Here is a 21,325-nt window from a genome sequence, read left to right as displayed (position 1 = left end):
GATATCTACACATTGGCACAACGTACAATTAAAAAAAAAAACAAATAGATCACATTAACACAAAAAAAGACTCAAAGAAAATTCATAACAAAGAAAAATAGATTATGATATAAAGAACAGACAGCACAATGTGTTCTATATTGGTCAAATGGAACACTGCTTTAAACACAGATAAAATGTATCTTAAAGCTATCTGCAGCAACAGAGACAAGATTTATCATTTATCTCTTACAGATAAATACACTGTTGACGTTGTACATATAAACAAAAACAGGGAACACATCTGAATGTTATGAAACAATATACTAAATTATGACACAATTCATATCTATTATATATTTTGACTGCATTGTAAAAACATGTCTGCCTAATCAGGAACAAAACCACCAGCAATAACACCGCAGTGAGAACAGAAGCTGAGTCAATGAAAAAGATGCAAAGAATGAAAACATTCTTAGGAAAGCGATTAAAAAAAATTTTATTACAAAATTTAGTTTCGTATTATAATTAGAAAAATGTAGATTGGTCGGGGTTTATTTTTTTGAATGACCCTTTCAGAATCATCAAAAATATATACTCTTAATGGTTTTGAGGGATTTTATAAAAATATTTTTACACAATAAAAAACAGTTTATTCCCAAAAATGTTTACATTTATGTACGTCTAGCAAATTGTTGTGTTGTAGGCTGGATAAGCTGTAAACCACTGATACTGTTGAATTCCTGGAAAAAAGAAAAAGAGGATTACAAAATTTATAGTAATTTATATTCATCTAGCACCAATGTTTAATTTATTAATTAAAATCATTTAAAAATTCAATAAAGCTGGTCCTTACATATATCAAAAACAATAACAGTTAACTATCTTTCTACTTTAATTACTGGGAGTTAACTATCCGTCAAATAATTATTTCTCAGAGACTGCTCTATTATTTGGAAAAATAGTAATCACTTACAGCAGAATCATATCCCAATAAACATTTAAGCAACAGTTCCTTACATAGAGCATAATATGATTACAAATACTAAAGTAAACATAGTAAAGCAAAAATAAGTGTGCATTTCTGCTATAGAGTCAGACATAATGCAGCATTTTTTAAGAAAAGAAAAAGGGTACAATATGTTGCTTTACATAAGTATGGCCATGACACAGGGGATTTGTCAGAATACTTCTTATAGCTGTGATGTATTTAAGGCATCGAGGCACACGTGGTATCAGTTAAGAGTTTCTTTCTCAGCATGATTGGAGCGAAGGTACTGTTCATAGATAAAGGCAACAAAAATGATGGGACAGCCAGGGATGTATAGACGGCCAAAATTGTGCAGAAGTTAACTAACTGTAAACAAATCATAAAGAGTGTATAAAAAAGAAAACTGTACATTAATTTCTTTTACAACAGCTATCCCTATCTGTAAAGCACCTAATGTAAAAGAAATAAATTACTACATGAAATTTATGTTAAAACAGTCATTCAGTAATGATTTTGAATATGATCAGCTGATTACAGAGAAAAGGATCTTATAAAATCACTTGCTTGATAGAGCAGAATATTTATAACAAGCTATGCAAGTGGTGTTCTATTCTTTTAAAATGCCTCCACATAGTTTTTATCATTACTATTTTGATTATTTACAGTAAAATCTCATACAAACACAACTAATTCAATATTCCATTTAATTTTTTAAATTATTTGCTCCCAGGTTATTACTTTTTTACAATTATTTTCACATAATTTACTAACAGCCAATATTGTCAGTAGACAATGAACCAACATATTTAATTATCCCTAATCATTTTTTACACAATAAGAAACTGTAATTCTATCATCCAATTGTATTTAAAATAACGTATAAAGAGAATATGACTAAAAATTTAATGCAATCGATCATATTTTTTTTGTTGGTTTTTTCCTGGGCAACAACTTTAACGTTATTATCACCCAGACACCATTTATTTTTTGTAATAAAGAAGGAAATATCACATATATCTAAATTAAAAAATTAAAATTTCCAACTGCTAAAGAATAATTGGTATGAATAGCTGAAACACACTACAGTAATTTAAATATTTGAGTATAAATGGATGGCCCCAAGAAATCGTAAAACATAAGATAAAAACACTTTGTTATCACGTAGAATAATTTGCATGTTAGCTCTAGTTTAAACTTGCTACGCAATGTCACATAACAGACACATTCCACAAGGATGTGGTGCTCTGTCAGTCGTCAGTGGTCAGTCGCAGTAAGCACAAACTGGTGCATCTGTTTCAGTCGTCAGATATCCATGAATGAGCCTAGTGTGTCCTATTTGCAAACGACAGATAATAACCTCTTCCTGATGGTTATTTCTGCATGAAAAGGTCCACAGTAAAACAGTGTTCTTAATTGGGGTTATTTTAGTTTATTTTCCATGGTAGCATTCCACTCACTTTGCCACTAATCATGGATTACCCTCTTCAGGAAACAGACAAGATCATTAGAAGCAAAGCAACACAACTAGTAAGAGAGGCTGAAAACAAAGCTTCTTTGGATTATATTAAATTAAAAACATGTAACAAATATCTTAAAACTTAAAATAATTTTACAGAACTTTACAAATTGAATTTTTTATAGAGATTTTCAGTTAACGAACACTGAATAATCTTTGTATGTTTTATCATTTAAAAACTAATTTCCTATAATAAATCTATGGAAAACAGAAGAAAAATTTACATGGATTTAATCTCATGTAAAATTAAAGCTGAAATTTTTTTTCATTACAAAAACCAAACTTCAACAATCAAAATTTTTTTACACATTTCTTGGTTTACTTCTCATTTCTACATTGAACTAACCAAACCAAATTTATCTGTTTTAACATAAAAATAAAAAACACATAAGTTAAGTGACAGTATAATCAAGATACTTATTGCAAGTGTTACGTGATAAATTATACAACTGTAAATTAATGTAAGGCAGAAAAGGAATGCCGATTAGTAACACTTGCTCCTAGAACATAAGGATCAACCAACAATCCCTACTTGTGTTGACCTAATTCACTGGTGTCTTTTGTTTACAAATTTAAATGGTTGGGGTATTTATTGAAGAAACATTTCTGATTTTGTATCAAGAGTGGAGGTTCTGTAATTTACTTTAAAAAAATTCTACATGGTAAAAAAACACAATCCACTCTTAATATTCAAAATTTGATAAATTGTATGACAACAAGTGGATGCCTTAATAACAGTATGATGAATTTTATTTGGAAAACGCTTAAGCTCAAATCTGAAACCTCTGAACGCTGTATTTCCACCAAGCCATGAAGACTAGCAATGCAGGTAAACAAAATTTTGGTTTTGACCCCAGAACTTTTTTTAGTTGTAATTAGTCACAACTCAACCTCAATTTTTTGTATTTAAAATCCCCAAATTTTATTCTTTGACATTTACCCCTAACACAATTGTTCAGGAGCTGTACCTCATTTCCAGTTGTACCTGTAGACAATATGTAGAAAATTTTCTAAAACATGAAACTTGCTTAATTTCCATGGATGGCTGTAAATTTATTTTCATAAAATTTCACTGTTCATTTTCTTAAATTGGAATAAAACAATTATTTTGTTGATGTATTATGTAATATAAATTATATATAATTTTATTATAGTGTATAAATTTGTTTATTAAAATTATGAGATTAGTACAGAATTTGGGCCATTGATTAAAATTGTAACTGTATGACAAAGAATAATTTTAGAAGGTTTAAAGAAGTAGTTTTATAATCAAAATAATGAAATATATAATGAATGAAAATTTATAAATAAATATAAAAAATAAAGATAAATTATAATGGATTCTTAGTTTAATTTATAAATTACATATTTGTCAAAAGTTTCAACTGGAAATGAGGTATAGATCTGAACTGTTGGCATTTTGGGGAAAATATCCAAGAAATACGATATATTTGAAAATATAAAAATTTGTGGTTTCTATAAAAAAAAAAGTTAGCTGCCACATTAGAAAACTCTGTGGAATTTCAAACATGCCAATAGTCTTTTTAATCCATTCAAAGATTGCAGAAAAGTTCCCCATTTAAAGTTCTTTATACATTTTACAGTTTATGAGGTCCCAACTGGTGTGGCACACTTAAAATGAGCACCTTAAAAAATGTAATTAACAAACAGAGCAAAAAATAAATATGGCAAAAGCGAGATATTGTTTATCTCACATTATCATACAATTTATATAAATAATATTGAAGAATAACAGCTACATAATTTATATATGAATAAAACATTTTAATTAAAGTGCTATTTAACTTAAAATTTTTTACTTCTTGTCATTTAATTCTCAAATTTTAATTTTAATATCGTTTAATTGAACTAGACAGTATGCCACTAATGTATGTAAAACAAGTTAAAGCACGTATTAATGCATTGAGATGAGTAGAAATAATCTTCTCTTCAACGTATCATTACAGAATGCTAAAGGGAGTACATTTATAAAACATAACTTGTCATAACTTATAACATAGAAAAAGGCAAAAGTAATCCATACCAGCATCCTTAACATATCCTTTGTTTCGACATCTACTTCAATTACATCCTGTTCAAGAGCAGAAACTTCTGGAACATAGTTATCACGACGTTCACGTTCTTCTTCCTGCAGCTTGATTGAAATTCCACGAACTTGCGAGTGCCGAAGTCTCTTCATTAAATGTGTAACAAACCTAAATTAAAAAAAAACAACTTAGTAAATAAATATACCTTTCTTTTTTTTATTATTGTTAAAAATAACATGATGTGAACATGAATTCAAGAGAGCAGAGATATGTCTGCCTTTATATTTTTAAAAACTTTTCCATTCTAAAATTATACATGAATACACTGTTTTTTTCCCCTTTTTTTAATGCCGTCTAGCTTACTTATTTCCTCTCACAATGTCCTAAAATTCTCAACAGGGTTGAATCTGATGAGTTTCCAGGCCAACCTAACAAAACTGACATTATTTTTATCCCCAAACATTTCTGCTAGGATGTGATCTCTCATTAAAACACCAAATTTTAGCCTTCCCATTAGACAGAATCTTATTTTTTAAAAATTATTACGTATTCTCTTTATTCATCATTCTTTTGATAGGAAATGGCAATAACACATCCCCAAGAGTTCTTTTATTTTAATCTGATGTTTCACAAACTGAATAATGTGTTTTGAAAATAATCTTCTACGTCCAATTATATAATTCTTAATTTAGAATTTGCACTGTACGAAGGTAAATTTTTAGAGGGGAAAATGATACAGTTCTTATCATAAATTTATTGAAGTCGTACAGTCCTGTGATATACCATTTAGAAGTCTGTTGTTTGCCTGACATTGAAAAATGTTTTGTTTAGTTATATGTTTTTTTTTCAGTTCACTATCAATTGTTACAACGTGCTCAGAAACATCATATGCTACATCAGTTCTTCCTCAACCTTTTGATAAAGGAATTGACAGCCTTGTTAATTGCTTCTTCCTTTATAAACTTGTAAACACTAGAAATAATTTCTCTGCCTTGACTATGAATGATGTGTCTTTTCAATTTCGATTGAATACCATTATCTATTTTTAAATTTTTGTGCAAATACAAACTTTATAAATATTAAATTACTACCAATGAAACTACCATAAAATTGTTAGTAAGCAAAAAATCACCATCGCAACACTATTTCATTTATTACCTAAAGATTACTACATAAAAAATCTTATGATCGTACACAACTTTGCAATGTTTGGTTGAAGACTGTTAATTTATGCAATATGTTTATAGTTTTATAAAGGGATATTTGGGAGAGGGGTGTTTAAATAAAATAATTAATTATAACATTAGCCACCAAACAACAACTGGCAATTGCTACTGCATGTTGATGTGTCAGCACATCCTTGGATAAATGTTGGTCTAAATACTATGACGCAATAATAATAATAATCATTATATGTTAGCTGCGGTGAGTCATTGCTTACATGATTTAAATGAGAGACTGTGAAAGTGATGTTTTTGGAACAGATCACTCTCCCCAACCCATCCATCAGTCGGCCAGCCTGGCCATGTGCACAGATAATTTGGCACAACTATAACTAAATTTCTATATTAACTGTTTATCTTTTGTTAATTAAGTCAAATCTGACTAAGAAATGTGTTTAACATTGATCAATATTAAAAAAAAAGGTAGCAGAACTTATGAGTAATAACCTATTGGCACAGAAATGAATTGTTTAATGTATTTTTTGAAAGAAAAAAAAGGTAAACAATGTATTCTATCATTAATTTTAATCAATAATCCTAATATTTTTTATCTTGAAATGTTTACAGAATACTTGCTGAGGCTCATATTGTAACTTACATAGAACTTTAATGGCTATCATTTTACAGGCTTGTTGAATAATATACTGTTATGTTCCGAAACATTTTGGTTTATACTGAGGATATCAAATAAAAAAAAACTAAATTATAAAAACATAATCTTAACTTACTGTATTTTTTTTAAATAAACTTTTTAGATTGTTTCCTGAAAACGTCTTATGCCTGGAAGTCATATACTTAGTTTTAAAAATACTGTATGTTGTATAAAATTGGCTATATTTAAATTGGAATAAACCAAAAGGCTTACATAAAAAAAAATCTCAAATTTTGAGAAAATCAGCTTTATATGTGTAATAATAAGTCATTAAAATTTAATCATTGAGATTAAGCTAATATAACAACAGCAGAGGCTTGAAATATGATGAAACTGCATTTACATTTACCACCAAAATCTGATTATCATACCAAAGAATTAGTTTTTTTAAGCGTATTATGTCAAGAAAAATGTATTATATAAAACAACTTTAGTAAATTAACATGAAATATTTTTCAAGATATTTTTTCATTTTTAAAAATATAAAAATTCTCTTGAATTTTTAAAAACCCTATAAAAAAGTTTAAATCTGGTTTTAACAAATAACAATGGTACCTGTAGACTTTATACAAATATATATTTTGTTTATACATGTACAATTCATTGTTTAATCCTTAAGGGCATGGGATGAAAAAGTTGTTTCTTCTAAATGGAGTGTTACTCTCTTGTGTACAAAAATAATTCAGTTATTTACTTAACTAAATCTTCAACATACACCAAGAAAAAAAGATATTTAAAGGTTGTAAAATTTCTCATGTTTTATATACATTGATGAATTATATGTAAAATGAAAGAACAACTCAACAGTTTCAGCTGTGCGCAAGCTCATAAACTGTTTCCTGTACCTTCTACCTAAAAGTGCTAGTAACAGATAGGACCTCCCAGAAGAATGCATTGTGTTTTGTAGTTTGCAAATTGTTTGTTTTGCAATAATTACCCACTTAATGTTCGTTCTGTTTGAAGTTCAGTTATGATCCCCAAGCGACAATAACATTCGTAGATGGTATTAACAATTTGAAACCACTGGTTGAATTTGTAAAGTGAAGAGTACATGATGTTGAACATGTAAGAGTCTTTTTGTGAGTAGTCCTAAGAAATCCATCAGAAAGGTTAGCCACGGATTAGCGATTCTGGTGATGTCTATACGAAGGGTTTTAAGGAAATGCTTACAACTGTGTCCATATTGTTTACAAGGTCTAAGCCTATAGGGCTATTACAAGGTGTAAAACCTGCATGGTAGCTTCGCAAATGAAATGATGCATTGTGACAATGAAGACTTTCTTTATAGTGTCGTGTTTAATGGTGAAACAACATTCCATATTAATGAGAAAATCCTCATAAAATATTGCAGTATGAATGAGACTCTACAAAACTGAATGTTTTTTGTGGCATATCCTGATAGCAAGTTTACAGGCCGTTCTTTTTCGCAGAAGCAAGTGTGTCTGGAATGAACTATCTTACCTCAATGGCAATATGAACCACAAAACCTTTATTTGGCAACAAGATTGTGTGCCAAGTAGAATGAAATTGTCCCCAACTTGTAATTGGTTGCTGCGGACCAGATGAGAGGGCTTGTTTGCTGTGGTCTCCATGTTTGCCTGACCTGACCCGACCCAGTGTGATTTTTTCTTTGGAAGTTTATAAAGGATCAAATAAGTGTATGAGCCACTGTTACCAGCTGACCTACTCAACACAGGATTGAAACAGCTGTCGTATCAATTACTCGACTCGCTGATTAAAGCATGGGATGAACTCTCCTATTGGCTGGTTGTGTGCTGTGTGTAAAATGATGATCACACTGACACTTAGAGGAAAAACATTTTTCTTTTTCTTTTTTCTGTTCAGCCTCCGGGAATTACCATTCAGGTATTACTTCAGAGAATGAATGAGGATGATATGTAGTGTAAATGAAGTGTAGCCTGTACAATCTCTGCTCGACCATTCCCAAGACGTGTGGTTAATTGAAACCAACCACTAAAGAACACCAGTATCCATGATCTAGTATTCAAATCTGTATAAAAGTAACTGCCTTTACTAGGACTTGAACACTGGAATTCTCAACTTCCAAATCAGCTGATTTGGGAAGATGCGTTCACAACTAGACCAACCCAGTGGGTTACTTTATAGGAAAAACTGAGTTGTTCTTTCATTTCCTGTACAGTTTATCAATGTAAGTAAAACTTAATAAATATAACATAACTTTAAAACCATTATATCAATTTTAAAACACACGGTATAATTCATTTTATGTTTAAAAAATATACACTACTGCTGATTGTGTTATGATTTAATAATAACATTTCAGTAGTACAATTTAAGTGCGATATATTTCAAACTTATGCTGCTCTTATAAAGCAGAAGAAAAGCATGTTTTTCGCTACTGAATAAATTCGGTTGTTTTAATTATAGAATTTTTTTAAAATTAAATAATATTACATTTGTGAAAATATCATACCTTAATTAGATTCAGAAAATAAGTCAGTAAGATGACATCGTTCTTGTCAGATGTAAATTCAGAGCCTCCTCAAAGCTCTGTACGGCTTTCTCCAACATTTCAATCGACGCCAGTTTCCATTTCTTGACGAATGGAAATTTTCTGGTTTTTAACTGTGCTTGGCTTGTTCATGTACTTTCTTGATTTCAGGTAGCCTCACAAAAAGAAGTCACAAGTCAACAGATCAAGAAGAGCGTAGTGGCCAAGAAACATTGCCAAATTGTGAAATGACATGTTCAGGTAACAACATCAATCAATGCTCTTGCCATGTGAATTGTGGCACCATCCTGTTGGAATCACACTTCTTTCATGAGCCGTGGAGAGGTTTTTGCTGTAGTTCACGTGGGTTCTCCAATGCCCAGTACTGACAGTTTTGTACATTAACATAGCCATCCAGATGGAAACGGGCTTTGTCAATGATCATTATTAGGGTGTTTGCATTTTCCATTAGAATGGCATTCATTATACCACAAAATCCTTCAGTTGGCTGTTGGACGATCATTATTTCGTATGGGTGAAATTTGAGATGAGTGTAAAATGAGATGAAGCGAACGTGATGTACCCAGCACTACAGTCTGTTGCCTAGCAGATAGTTTCAGACTAGCAAGAACTGCCCCTTTTTACTCTGTCTGAGTTTTCCAGAGTTTGGACTGAACGGGGAAAGCCAGGGTGGTTTTTTCTTCATCACAGATCCAGCACTTCTAAACGCCCCAACCCTTCAGAATATGGCGTTTCAATCTGGAAATGCAACTCGACGTTTGACATTAAAGAGGTTGAACTGTGACCAAAACATCAATGTTTCTAAATACTACTCACTGCTGAGTACTAGCGGTTTTAAAAACACGCATTTCCTCTGCTCCACCCTTTATTAGCTATGTTAATGATCAAATTTTAATGACTTACAACAGATAAAAAATTGATTCTGTGAAAATTTGTGATTTGTCACTTTTATATTTTTTCAATTCAAATTCAGTTATTTTATGCAAATAATACCTTTTGAATCTTCTAAAAAAATTTAACACTATGACTCTTATAGCTCAGACTTCTTCAGGAAATAGTTTTACACAAAACTTCTGCCCAAAAAAAAATTTGAAGTCTATTTTTCTCAATAATATTTAGTTCTAAAGTTCAAAATTTATTTTTATAACTTAAGATCTTCAATTAAATTTTTTCAGCTATATTCCACATTATATGCCAAAATACACTCTGAACATAAAATATAGTATGTTTAATGTATGTCAATTAAAATTTACCAATGCGCTTACATTCAGGGTGCAGAGTAAAAACCCAATTGGTTTTGAACATAAACATTAAATTACTGAGCATAATTACAAATTATTTTTCTGATACAATGGAGTACACTTGCCGTTTCTGAATTGTACAAAAAAAGTATAAGTTTTAAAAATTACAGACATTCATCAAATCTTTCACTAAAGATCTTACAACACGACTTAACATTCCTTGCTTTAAGGTTTCAGGTTCATCCAAATTATGAGGGTTTATTCACACGTACACTCTGGGTTTAAGAAACTCTCAAGGAAAGCCACATTGCTGAGGGACTTGGGAGCAGGCCAAGCAATGTCTCCATAATGAGAGATCAGGCACCCAGGAAATCTGTTTTAAATAATTAATTGGAATGGTAGCTGTGCGGGCAGTTGTTCCATGTTACTGGTACAAAACTCGAATGAGAGAAAAACTATTTTTAATGTTTGGGGGCATCAGGAAATTTTGAAATGCAGAGAGATAGGGTCTAGTGGTTTCTGCTGCCTAACACACTCTGGTTGTTTCTCTTATATCCTCTTTTTTTTTCTGTTTAGCCTCTGGAACCACTGTAAAGTATTCCTTCAGGTGACGAATGAGGATATGTATGAATGTATATTAAGTGTAGTCTTGTAGTCTCAGGATGACCATTCCTGAGATGTGTGGTAACCAGTATCCATGAACTAGTATTCAAATGTGTATAAAAGTAACTGCCTTTATTAGGATTTGAACCTTAAAACTCTCAACTTTGAAATAGTTCACTATTAGACCAACCCAGTGGGTTAGGGAAACATGACAACTAACATAAAATCAAATCCTAGTAAAGACAATTACTATTATATGGATCTGAATACTAGATCATGGATACTGGTGTTCTTTGGTGGTTAGCTTACATTAACCTCAAATCTTAGGAATGGTCAACCCGAGATTGTATCAGACTACATTTCATTTATATTCATATATATTCCTCTGAATAACACCTTACAGAGGCGAGGCTAAACAGAAAAACCTAATATAAAATAATGATGAACCTAAAAAAAATTAAGAAACTAAAATATACATATACTTATTTAAAAACACAACCTACCAAGGGCAGGGAAATGCAATAAAGTTCACCACTAGACCCGGTGTGATTTCTCTATTTTCCTGAGTGATCTTGGTTTTCCCATCAGCTCTGAAGTTCTATGATCATAATAAAATGGCAATATAGGATTGAACATGATCTTTTCGACCCACACTACAGTGTTGGCGGAACTGGTGTAGAGTAGTACACAAGATTCACCAATTTTTTTATGTAAAATGCTTAATTCTCACCTATTCACATCTCCATCGCTACTAAAATATTCTAGTGTGACTAGTTGGCCCTACACCTCTTCCCCCTCCATTCATTGTCTATGCTGTAACTATGCACAAACTGAAACCATCAGATTTTTATGCTGCAGACTGACTATAATAACCACTCAAAAGTGTTTTACTCTAAATATAATTAAGGCTAAGCAAAAATAAATCAATTTAATTTATTTATTAAGTTTTTAATTGTAATTTTGTAGTAAGTAATTGTTATTGATTATCCCAGAACTGTACCGTAACTCTCTTATAGAGGCATTTTTTTATATTGCTTGTAACTTTGAAATATACACAGGATTTTAGCTAAGTTTTCTTTTAGTTTAACTAAAATATAAATAATACTAAATAGCAAATATATAGAAGGCACACAACATATTAATTGCAATTCCTTATTATAGTAATTAACAATTTGTACTCACCCAGCAATTTTATTGCGTAGCGATTTAGTTGGTATAATAGCAATTTCTTCACATATTCTTTTATTTGTATCAAAATCCAAAGTAAGCCGAGTATAATATTTTTCAATAATAACTCTTGCTGCTTTCTTTACTGTCTTTGTTCTAACACGACCCTATAAAATGAAAATACAATTCATAAATGCATAGACAAATAAGATTCAAATAACAATGAATCTTTGAATAATCTAGTAAAATTCTTAACGAAGGTCAAAAGAAAATGGACGTGAAAAACATATAGCAAAAACTGTGAAATAAAAAACAATTACTGGCCATTAATACAGACAGTAGTTTGGCTTCAAAATTTATCAAAGTGATAAAACATTCAGTTATTCAGCACGGTTAAAATAAGTACTAACATATGTGGAGAAGGGGTTAATCCATGTCAAATCACCCAATGGTGGTTGCATTACCATTTTTGTTTTTTGTAATTTTTTTCTACATTCATTCTCTCATATTTCAAGAGTTCAAAACAAATTTTTTATTACTTATAAAAAATTGTTTTTATGCACTAGGTTAATCAATTTTATAATGCCCTGCATGCCAATTTTTGCATTTGCGGTTTTTCCAATACATCAGAAACGAATTGACGAACTTGAAACAAAAACCATTGTATTCTATAAAGAAATATGTTATATACATAATTCTGTTACTTTTTATTAATGCCCTAAAATCAGCTCGGAATCTCACCATTTAGAATGCAAATATTTCAATCTTTGCACCAGTACTTCACTATGAAGGGACATCAGTTCTAATATTTATACTATTTCCTATCATAGTTCTAGAAAGCCTAGTATGAATTTTGAAGTCTGATGCAGGGTTTTTCAAAAATTACAATTTTTGACGCCCGACAACTCAGATGGGAAAGATAATAAAAAAAGTCAGAAATTGTTTGTTTGAAGCCCCACATGAGTGGAATAAACGCTAAAAATTACAATGATATTCAATTGATAAGCAAGAAACTAGCTTACAATATCCCCAAACAATTGTAAAACCATTAATTATCATTTCTTCTTTTATGAACCAGATCTTGTACTAACAATTAAAAAAACTCCTAGGATTATATTTTTGTTTAGCCACAAATTAAGTTAATTTGAAAAACGTTTTCGCAGTTTTAAATAATAATTTAGGCAAAAGTTAAATGATAAAAAAAACCATTTGAAATACTGGTACATGGCGATGAAAATTTAAACTCCAAATAATCTCAACACATATTTAAAGGTACACACTTTATTTATGTATTACAAAAAGTGAATCAGAGACATCACTGATATGACCAGTACAATTTATTTTACAAATATTGACATGCAGGCTATTGTAAAATTTAATCTTAGATTGGGTATTTGATATGGAATGACCTGAAGATGACTGTCACATCAGTTACCAGTACTTCAAGTGCGTAATGGTTGAACTGTTGAAACTGTCCTGTTAGATGCAGCAGTTTATAAGGGTGTTTTTATTATCTCAAACATATTCGTTCTACAAATCAAAGTAAAATATTCATATAAACACAGACATGGAAACAATAATAGCTTGTTTCAAGTTACTTGTGAAAACTTTTACCCTAGTTTCTGATACTGGGTTAAATGAAGCTGTACTGAATCTTGGAACTTAAATTAAGTTTAATACAGACATGAAATTTTGAATAGATAACCGTATATCTAGTCATTTCTGAGAAAATTATTGTAAAATAAAAAATTGTTTTAGCATAATATAATATTTTAAGCTTGCTGTAAAACAACTTACTGTCAACAAATAAAATTTGAGGACAACCTAATTCTAATAAAATTTATGTAAGTAACATTGCCTAAAAATGAAGAAGGGTAAGGAAATCTTACTTTCATTAAAAATAAAGTTGGCTGAAACTAAAACACTGCATTATAATTTTAAACCAAACCAATCATTTCAATAATGGAAAATATCAATGTTAGAATTTTTCACATACACATTATAAGTTAAAAATATAGCATTTCCAGATCCATGTTTATATGAACTTTTTCTTTATTTTCACTTTAGCTCTGAAATTAATTTTGTTTGTGAGAAACCATCTATAAGTGCAATGTTATTACAACCACTTATTTTACTTACTTAAACAAATTTTATTACAATTTAATCCAATGAGTTTCTGATCTTAAAATTCCTAGTTAGGTTTACAATTAGGCACTTGACTCCAATTTTGATGAGATTTGGAATATACCTTATTTAGTACCAAATTATTTGTTACAAATGATATTTTTAGTCTGAAATCCTTTCACCAGAGTTATGTATCTCATAATTTACAGTACTCTCACCAAAAATGTTGTAATTCAATGCTAAACAAGTGTAAAATACATTTCTTATGGAGTAAATAGCTTGGTTTAGGTAAGATTCGGTTAAATTTAGTTAGGTTTAGGACAAGATTAGGTAACTAATGATTCTGTGTACGCATTCATACAATAACATAACCTAACGCTCGCTAACCTTGTTTAATTAACCTTAAATTGGGAGAGTCCATAATTATATACTATAAGCAATTCTAAAGTTTGAAGATAATGCATTTTACACTAACCTAACTAAACTTAACTAAATTTCACTTAGCAAAGTTATTTACTTTGTAAATAATGCATATTGCACTTAAGCTTAACCTAATTTAGTTCTAAGTGAATCAAGTCTCATTCTTAACTTAATTAATAAACTTAACCAAATTATTTAGTCCAAAAATAATGTATTTTACACTTTTGCAGTGTTGAATTACAAACTTTTGGTGGGAGTACTTGTGTAATTTACAAGCTACCTTTAACTTAGGTGAAAGAAAAATTTCAACTGTTAACAAATAACTTAGATCCTAAATAAGGCTTTCACCAAATTCAGAGTAGTTTTAATTTTGTAGACAACCTAATTTTTTTTAGAATATCTAAAAAATAAAATAAAAAATGTCTGTTTTAAATCTATTAATTTATCTAACACATTCAGATTAGCATCAGTTGTATTATAAAACATTCATTCTGAAAAAATTGCTTGCAAACATAAACTACAGGGCCAAGTAACAGTACAGTCCTATATATAGTTTTGATTTAAGATTTACGAGTTCACATCATGATATTCAATAGATATTACAAACTGGATAATTATGCCTTTACTATTTTAACGTTTTTTATATAAACATGTTTTTTTATTATTAAAGTAAGTGATTAAGCAGTTTTATATTTCAATGTACACATTTAACACTTGATTTTATGATTTTACACAAAACTGAATTAAGGTTTTTTAAGACGAACTATAGCAAAATACAACAATGGAAAGCAGAAATATAATTTTAAATTAAAACACGTTATAGTCTACTTACGTTAAACGTAAATTAGGCTTCAGTTTGTCAGTAAAAAAGTTGAAACAAAATTGAAAAGCACATGCTGAGATGGCTTAAAGTTTTAACAAATTTAAAACAACCAGGAACACATTACATTTATTTAAAATCAATTTTAAGCAAAATCGTAATAAAATTCTTAAACAATATAATCAGAGATAATAGTAATATAGTATCTAAACAAACTAACAACACTCACCATTTCTGCAGCAACGTAACACGATGGAAAAGAACACTTAACCGGAAATATCCACCATACTTTCTCAAGGTAGCCAACACCTCATTATGAAAGTAATTAGATGTTTAAAACCACCAGTTTTAACATTATATCAAAATACTATAATAAAGTACTTATTTGGAAGTACAAACAACGTGTAAATGTTTTGTAACAATAAAATTATGTGTTTATAATGTATTTTAAAGAATATTATGTAATATAAATAAATGTATATATTGACAATTTGATAATTTACATTTTGTTGTTATTTTTGTATTGATAATATTCAAAATTAAAAATAAAATTTCTTTAAGTATGTGAAAGTATGAACGTTTGCTATGAATTATCTCAGTTAACTCCATACATGTGGGACTGCGCTGTTAGTTCAAACAGTCCACCAAATGAGATTTTTATGGAATAAGTATGAAGTATGTTTTTTATTTCTCATTCTTATAAAAAATAATGTTTCCTAAGAAAATGGAGTGTTATGAGCTTTATCTATGGTAGATTAAAATTTAGGTAATATATATATATACAGAGATAAATAAAAAAACTGAAAACTAAACTATGAATTTTATCAAACATAATTAGAAGAGTTTTGGTGGGTTTCGAAAAGTCATTGGATGTGAAGGAATTCTAAAGAAAATTGTGAATATTTTGTTTGTATCTTGGAATGGTTCAACAATCAGTTGAAATGTTATAGGAGTTAAATTATCTCAAATTAACTATGTTTAAGTATTTACAAGATAAATAATCATATATATATATATATATATCTTTATAATTATAAAATATCTTTTAGAATTTATCCTAATAAAAATACTTTATTAGGATAGACTCAATTGAAGCTATAATTTTTTGCTACATTTCAAAAATAATGTATTTAATTGCTGAGATAATGGAAAAAATATTTTTCAGTTTTGAAGGAAAGCTTTTATAAAAATGAAACTATTTTAAAAAAAAGAAGAAAAAATAAAAAAAATAATTATTAAGATTTATACATAGTTCAATTCATCATTCAAAAACTTATGAAATGGGCTACTTATCTAGATATTATGCACTCTTAATGAGTTATTTAACAATATCTACATTTCAAAAATATTTCTTTTCTCGTAACTAATATATATTCTGAATATGAGCCAAACTGGACCATAAAAACAATTTTTTTGAAATATCTCGACTCCAGCTCCACCTAGGTCCAAACTAATTCAGAAACCTCCAAAGTTTCATTGCAATCACATGAATGGTATAGGAATGCGTACAGCACAAACAAATATTAATTTATGTATATATATATATATATATATATGACTAAAAATAAAATTTGAAAATTTTTAAAAAATTTAAGTATTAGTCACATCTGGATAAAATGTACAGATTTTTTATCATTTAAAAAAATCTTTTAGTGACCATATTCTTAAAATTATTTAGAGAATATATAAAAATTATATTGTTAGATTCTTAAAGATAAGGAAGCTTCTGAAAGGTAGCAAAATATATGGTTGATGTAATTTTTTTAGTATTTCTCCAGTAATTCAACTTTTTTTACCAAACTAAAAACTTATACTTCCAAATAATGGTAGACAGTTCTTTTTGAGGCCAGTTTGCATTTAAAGAGAAAAAATGCTTTCATTTATATATTTTAATGGTGGTAGATGAAATGAACCAATGGCAGTCCTTTTCTGGGAATGATTGCTATTTTGGAGGAATGATTGCTACTCTTCCAGGACTAAATCCAGTATTACCTTTTCTTAAATAGCAAGTTTAATAACACTTGTTTGTATATAGTAGTAAATATGCTTCCAGGTTTTTTTATGAATATGCTTGATTCTAGGTAGACTAAGATTCTAAGGTAGACGCTCATCTTGGTAATTACAACTTATTACTGTGGTTAAATGATGAAACCGTTTTCTTAGATGTCCCAGCATGACATCCTTCTCTTCTTGATACTTCTTTATTATTCAATGTCTCTTGAATTCTGAACTAAAGAATATTTTTCCTTACCCAAAGTATGTGTTAAAAACCAGTTTTCTTTTCTTTAATGTAATTGATAACTTTTAGATTCTTATGCTACATTCTTTTTGTCTAAACTATTTTAAGCCATCATATTAAGCCAAAATTTCAAAAACGTTTTAATTTCTTGTTATCAATAAATAATAATGCTATTTGCAATACCTCTAACAAAAGAATTTCATTATAATTCTTTTAAGATGTTCTGATCTTCTAGAAGCAGTTTCTAGGTAATTATAAAAGTGAATCATAGTAATTAATTTTCACCCCAAAAGAAAAAAAAAATTACTGTCTTGTAGTAAAAAATTTCATTTTGTCATGCTGATTTATAAATCATAAAAAATTGTCTTTTGTTGAAAAATATTAGATTAGAATTATATTGCAAAACAAAATGCTTAAAAGTATTTTGTAATAAATTAGAAAACAGCACAATCCTGTAATAAACATTTACAATACTAAATTATGTAACACTAACATTTTTGAAACAACTATCACAAAACTGCCAGTATCTGAGAAAAGAAAGTGAGTTCTTTTAAAACAACAAACATGCAGAATACAAATAAAAAATACTCTGACAAACACATCAACTACGGAATACATAAATTAAACTGCAGTGGTTGCACAGAATACTTACTACATTGGAGATACATTCACGCACAGATACAAGGAACATATACAAGCACTCTGAACAACAAATTAACATTTTTTCTAATCACCTCACAGAAACGTTCTAAATGAGAAAATAAACAAAATTCTTATTAAGTTTTTCGAACATGGTACAGTTTGGTAATAACTATTATATATAATTTTAAGAACAGCTTACCAAAACTCCAATTTGACTTCCTTGAGTGCTTTTGGCTGTTCTTTCATATTCAGGAGGAGTATAATTATGATTAAAATATATAAAATAATAAAACTTACATAATTAAATTATATAACAATGATCGTCATTTTGTTGAAGTTCATCAAAAGTTAAGTCAAAGTGACTATGTTTGTATTGTAATAGTTTCACAATTGTTATAAGCTCTGTAAATTGTGGAATCAGTTTATAATAATTAAGTTGGCTAAACTCATTCCACAATTCACAGAGCTCATAACAATTGTGAAACTATTACAATACGGATGTAGTCACTTTGACTTAAATTTTAACTTTTGAGGAACTTTAACAAAATTATCAGTATAAAATTTAATTATGCAAGTTTTATAATGTTATATATTTTAATCATAATTATACTCCTTCTGAAGATGGCAGAACAGCCGAAAGTGCTCAAGGAAGTCAAATTGGAATTTTGGTAAGCTGTTCTTAAAATTATAGATAACATTTTTATTATAACTTTTTTTAATAACTTCAACACATTTTCAGTCATTTTAGCAACTACATTCAGTAACTGGTATGCTGTTCTCACACTGACATCAACTGATGCTTACTTAGATTCCTGTCTGAATTATATCATCATTTGAGGCTCACCCCAAAGGTCTGAATGAGTTTTCAGGAGATAAAAATGGGTTGTCAGATCGTTACTTGGTACCCAAAAATATGAATCATACAGAATGATATATAAAAAATTAAAAATGTTAACTTATCCTTGAGTTTATATTTGTGAATATGAAATCATTACTAAAAAGGTGATTATTTATTCTTAAAAAATAACAATACCCATCTTTACCAAACCAGAAAATGAAACTGTTTTCATATAATTCAACACAATACTTCAGTTTACAAGAAGGGCCTTATTATGCTTATGTTGCCATTACCTTTTAAAAAATTTTTCACTGGAATTTATTTAAAATACAATTAAAAGATAATAACAATTCTTCCTTCTTTCACAATCTTTCTAACATAATTGTATCCAGTTTCAATGCTTTGATTTGTTGTGTAATATCAGGTTATATTAGTAAGTTTAATGGCACTCTGATTGTCTATTAAGAGAGTTGGCTTTGAATTGGCCTTAAGTGCACAGACTTCCATTAACAAGATGCCAAGTCAAACCAAACGGTTGGTTGCTTCTGCTACAGCAACATACTCAGCTTCCATAGAAAAGAATGATACACATTTCTGCCATTTACTTTTCCACACAACTGGCCCACCCACATTACTTAAGTAGAGTTCCAGAGATCTTCTAGTGACTTTATCATCAGCATAATTGGTATCTTTGTATGCTTCAATTTGTTTATTGGTTGTTTTATTATATCTAATGTCATCTTCAGGATTAGATTTAAAATATCTGAAAATCCTTTTTACCAAAATAAAATGGGCTTTTGTTGGTTGACTGTGCTGTAGATGCAATGTTTAAGGAAAAATTTAAGTATGATCTGGTGCCTGACACTAAATAATCTAAGCTTCCTACCATTTCCCTGTAATGTTCACCATTGGAAATAAGAGAACAGTCTCCAGCTTCCCAACCAGGTTCAATTAGTAATAAAGGTTTACAGTCAGTCACTAAACCCATATTTTTGTAGAATTATCTTTGCATATTCAGACTGGTCCATCTCTCTAAATTTGTCCTTACAGTAATTTTTATCCCAAGATAATTTTCTACTTCATATGATTTTAATTCAAATCGAGAATTTAACTTTGTGATAAGGCTCATGACCTTCAAAGAACCCATATCAACAGCAAAAACCCATACCATCATTACACATGCAAGTATCAGCCTTGCTTTGTTCTAGATCACACTGCTGTAAGAAATCTGTTAGACATTTATACCAATACCTTGAAGCTAATTTAAAGCCATATAAACTTTTCAGTAGTTCGTACCCTTTTGTGTTACATCATCATATCCTTGAGGTTGTCATGAACACATTCTCATTCAGTTATGAGGAAAGCAGTCTTCACATCAAACTTCTTTTTGTTCCATCCTTTTTCAATGAGTAAGCTAAACGTGTACTGATGTCTCTAAGTGGGAAATAGGGCTGAAAATGCCAAAATAATCAATCCTTGGATGTTGACTACAGCCTTTAGCAACTAGTCTTGCTTAATTGGTTTTTCTTCACTTGACAATCTGGAGCTTCTCCTTTAGCTGCCATGTTTAATTATGGTAAAAAGAATTTATTTCCTCATCCATCATTTCCTTCCATTCAGAAGCTCAGTCACTATATATTAACTCTGGATAATTTGAATGTATTTAATGGAGAAAAAGATATTCCTCGTCCCGATACCTGGAAGATTTCTTTATTAGTCTCCAGCCTTCCTTAAATAGTATTCATCCTCATTATTTTCTGATGCTTCTGCATGAGGAATCAAATTTTTATCAGATGATTCTTCTGGTTCTTTTTTAGGAATGAACTCATCTTCTTGCTCCTTCTTTCAATGAGGTCTTCAATAGGTTTATAAGAAAAATTATGAGTTTTAGGTTTTTGAAATGTTTCCAGTCTGAACTTAACATCCCTGCAGACAATAACATTTAGCTGATCCAAAAATAAACTCTATAACTGCAGTCTGCATATCCAATCATATATTCCTTTTCAGAAACAACTAAGTAGGGGCCTTTGCTTTCACTTTCGTTGGTTTTGTTCTATTTAACGTATATCTAGCAGAAAGAATGCTTCACCCCAGAGTGATTTGGGTAGATGGAGTGCAGAATGCAACCAGGATCTTGCTATCTCACAAATGATCTTGTTTTCTTTTTTAGCTACTCCACATTGTTGTGGAATATAAGGTGTCATCACAAAATGCTTGAGACCTTTTGCTCAAGAGTATTTATTAACACTTTCATTATCAAATTCCTGGGCACCATCAATGCAAAGCTCTTTCAGTACTAGTTCAACTTGAGTCTTCACCATTTCAATA

At 29.7% G+C, this 21,325-nt stretch overlaps 1 protein-coding gene across 1 annotated transcript; it reads right to left on the bottom strand.

Moving 5' to 3' along the window:
- Nucleotides 1-609: 609 nt before the first annotated feature.
- On the bottom strand, nt 610-15,648 carry RpS17 (ribosomal protein S17). Its single transcript, XM_075362129.1, has 4 exons — nt 15,508-15,648; nt 11,930-12,081; nt 4,531-4,702; nt 610-722 (listed from the first exon to the last, which is right to left on the bottom strand). Exons 1-4 carry the CDS (start codon nt 15,508-15,510, stop codon nt 654-656), a joined length of 396 nt encoding a protein of 131 aa, XP_075218244.1. The 5' UTR covers nt 15,511-15,648; the 3' UTR covers nt 610-653.
- Nucleotides 15,649-21,325: the final 5,677 nt, after the last annotated feature.

This window comes from Lycorma delicatula, chromosome 1 (genome assembly GCF_047948215.1).
Source record: "Lycorma delicatula isolate Av1 chromosome 1, ASM4794821v1, whole genome shotgun sequence".
Lineage (NCBI taxonomy): Eukaryota > Metazoa > Arthropoda > Insecta > Hemiptera > Fulgoridae > Lycorma > Lycorma delicatula.
This window is presented reverse-complemented; position numbering and strand designations above follow the sequence as displayed.

Coding starts and splice junctions, on each gene's coding strand:
- RpS17 (XM_075362129.1), bottom strand. Junction 4,703..11,929: donor CTACGCAATAAAATTGCTGG/GTGAGTACAAAT, acceptor TTTTTAATTTAG/GTTTGTTACACATTTAATGA. Junction 723..4,530: donor AGGATATGTTAAGGATGCTG/GTATGGATTACT, acceptor TCTTTTTTCCAG/GAATTCAACAGTATCAGTGG.